The sequence below is a fragment of the Dipodomys ordii genome, unplaced genomic scaffold, assembly GCF_000151885.1.
Source record: "Dipodomys ordii isolate 6190 unplaced genomic scaffold, Dord_2.0 Scaffold3621, whole genome shotgun sequence".
Classification (NCBI taxonomy): Eukaryota; Metazoa; Chordata; class Mammalia; order Rodentia; family Heteromyidae; genus Dipodomys; species Dipodomys ordii.
In genome coordinates this window covers 351-2,308 of record NW_012270836.1, presented here as the reverse complement: position 1 = coordinate 2,308, position 1,958 = coordinate 351, and the positions used below count along the sequence as shown (strand labels likewise).

Below are 1,958 nucleotides of genomic sequence, written 5' to 3'. Positions count from 1 at the left end.
TCCTCCTGATCTATTCCTCCTCCTCCTCCTCTACTCCTCCCCCTCCCCTCCTCCTCCTCTCCTCCTACTCCCTTCCCCCTCCTCCCCCTCCTCCTCCCCTCCTTCTCCAGATGCACCAGCCTGCAGGCCACAGCCTCTGGAGCGGCTGCCTCCTCCCAAAAGGCCTGGCCCTGGGCTGCAGGCTCCTGGCCCCAGGATCCTGGGTGGAATGGCCCCTGGCGGCTGCAGCTGCACCCTGGACCCCAAAGCCCGTGCTCCACGCCAGCTCTGGCTGCGTGTCCAGGCCCCAGCCGGCCAAGGTGGGGTCACTCGAGGCCCAGTGCTCCAGAGTCTGCCTCCCCTGACTGGTAGAGACGAGGCGGACAGAGGTGATGGACGGGAGGGCAGAATGTGGAGCACTGACCTGCACTAACAACTACTTCAACAGACACACCAGCACCACTGACCCCCAACACCATGACTGCTCGCTCAGCCTTGGCCATCTGTGTCTGAGGACTGGGCCCACACAGAGGTGGGCAATCAGTCACCCCTGGACTTACCAAAGGGACAGATGGGAAATAATCTGTCTCTACAACACTCTCCACCTCCAGGGCCGGGCAGCTCACCAGCAACCCCGGGCCCCGGCCCCTGCATCTGCCCAGGGCTGCAGCAGGCCCACCCGCAGCACTAGCTGCCCGTCGGTGTGTAAGATGCATGCATGTGGCTGTACAACCCAGAGCAGCAGAGCGCAGGTTCAAGACCAGCTCCCACACCCACACTCCAGCCTTCACTGGCTCTGTGGCCCAGGGCAAGCTGTCAACTTCTCTGGGTTATCATTTCTTCCTCTTAAAACTAGGAGCCAGGGCTGGAAAGGTGGCTCAGTGGCGGAGCGCTTGCCTTGCATGCCTGAGGCCCTGGGTTCGATTCCTCAGCACCACATAAAGAAAAAAGCCAGAAGTGGCGCTGTAGCTCAAGTGGTAGAGCGCTCGCCTTGAGCTGAAGAGCTGAGGGACAGCGCCCAGGCCCAGAGTTCAGACCCCACGACCGGACCCAAAAAAAAAAAAAACTAGGATCCACAGCCGGGTATTTACACCTATAATCCCAGCACATGGGAGGCGAAAGCAGGAAAATCTGGAGTTGTAGGCCAGATGGGCTGCCTACATTCTGTCTGGGAAAAAAAAAAGAACAGAAAAGAAACGCTGTTCCTGTCTCACAGGGCACACCAAATACTCACAAGCTGCTTAGATCAGGTGTGGCTCGTACAGAAATCGGGGCCACGAACCCCTCCCGGCAGGCTCTGAGAACCCAGCTCCCCTTTAAATTCAGCACCAAGCCTTCTTTCTTTGTGTGTATGTTCCAGTCTTACTTAGGTTTTTGCTCCAGGCTGGCACTCTACCACTTAAGCCATGCCTCCATTGGTAGTATGTTGCTGGTTGTCAGAGCGGAGAGTCTCACACACTTTCCTGCCCAGGCTGGCTTCCAATGAGGATCCTCAAATCTCAGCTAGGGTTACAGATGTGAGACACCGGCGCTCAGCTTTCCATTCCTCTTGTTCCTCAAGTTGAAGGTCCCAAGCTGGCCAAACGCATCCCAACAGCTGAGGTAGACATCCCTGTTCTCCGCAGCCTGAATCTGCCTCAGCTGGACTCATCACGTCGGTGTTTACAACAGCAAACACATGACGACAACAGGGGCTGGGAAGGTGGCTCAGTGGTAGAGCGCCTGCCTTGCATGCATGAGGCCATGGGTTCGATTCCTCAGCACCACATAAGCAGAAAAAGCTGGAAGTGGCGCTGTGGCTCAAGTGGTAGAGCGCTGGCCTTGAGCTGAAGAGCTGAGGGACAGCGCCCAGGCCCAGAGTTCAGGCCCCACAACTGATTTTTTTTTAAATGAATACAAGGGCAGAATGTTTACAAGTTACACCGCTTGCCTGCAATTTGTTTTTCTGCCCACCTTCGATTTTTTGGTTACTGCTACTT

At 56.6% G+C, this 1,958-nt stretch overlaps 1 protein-coding gene across 1 annotated transcript in view; it reads left to right on the top strand.

The window, feature by feature from the left end:
- Positions 1-1,681, top strand: part of LOC106002138 (ectonucleotide pyrophosphatase/phosphodiesterase family member 7-like) — a gene marked incomplete at both ends in the record, with an annotated part of 5,787 nt that extends 4,106 nt beyond the window's left edge. Inside the window, 2 exons of the mRNA XM_013037062.1 lie at positions 111-299; positions 1,541-1,681. Coding sequence (XP_012892516.1) covers positions 111-299; positions 1,541-1,681 — 330 coding nt within the window. The remainder of the gene's footprint in view (positions 1-110; positions 300-1,540) is intronic.
- Positions 1,682-1,958: the final 277 nt, after the last annotated feature.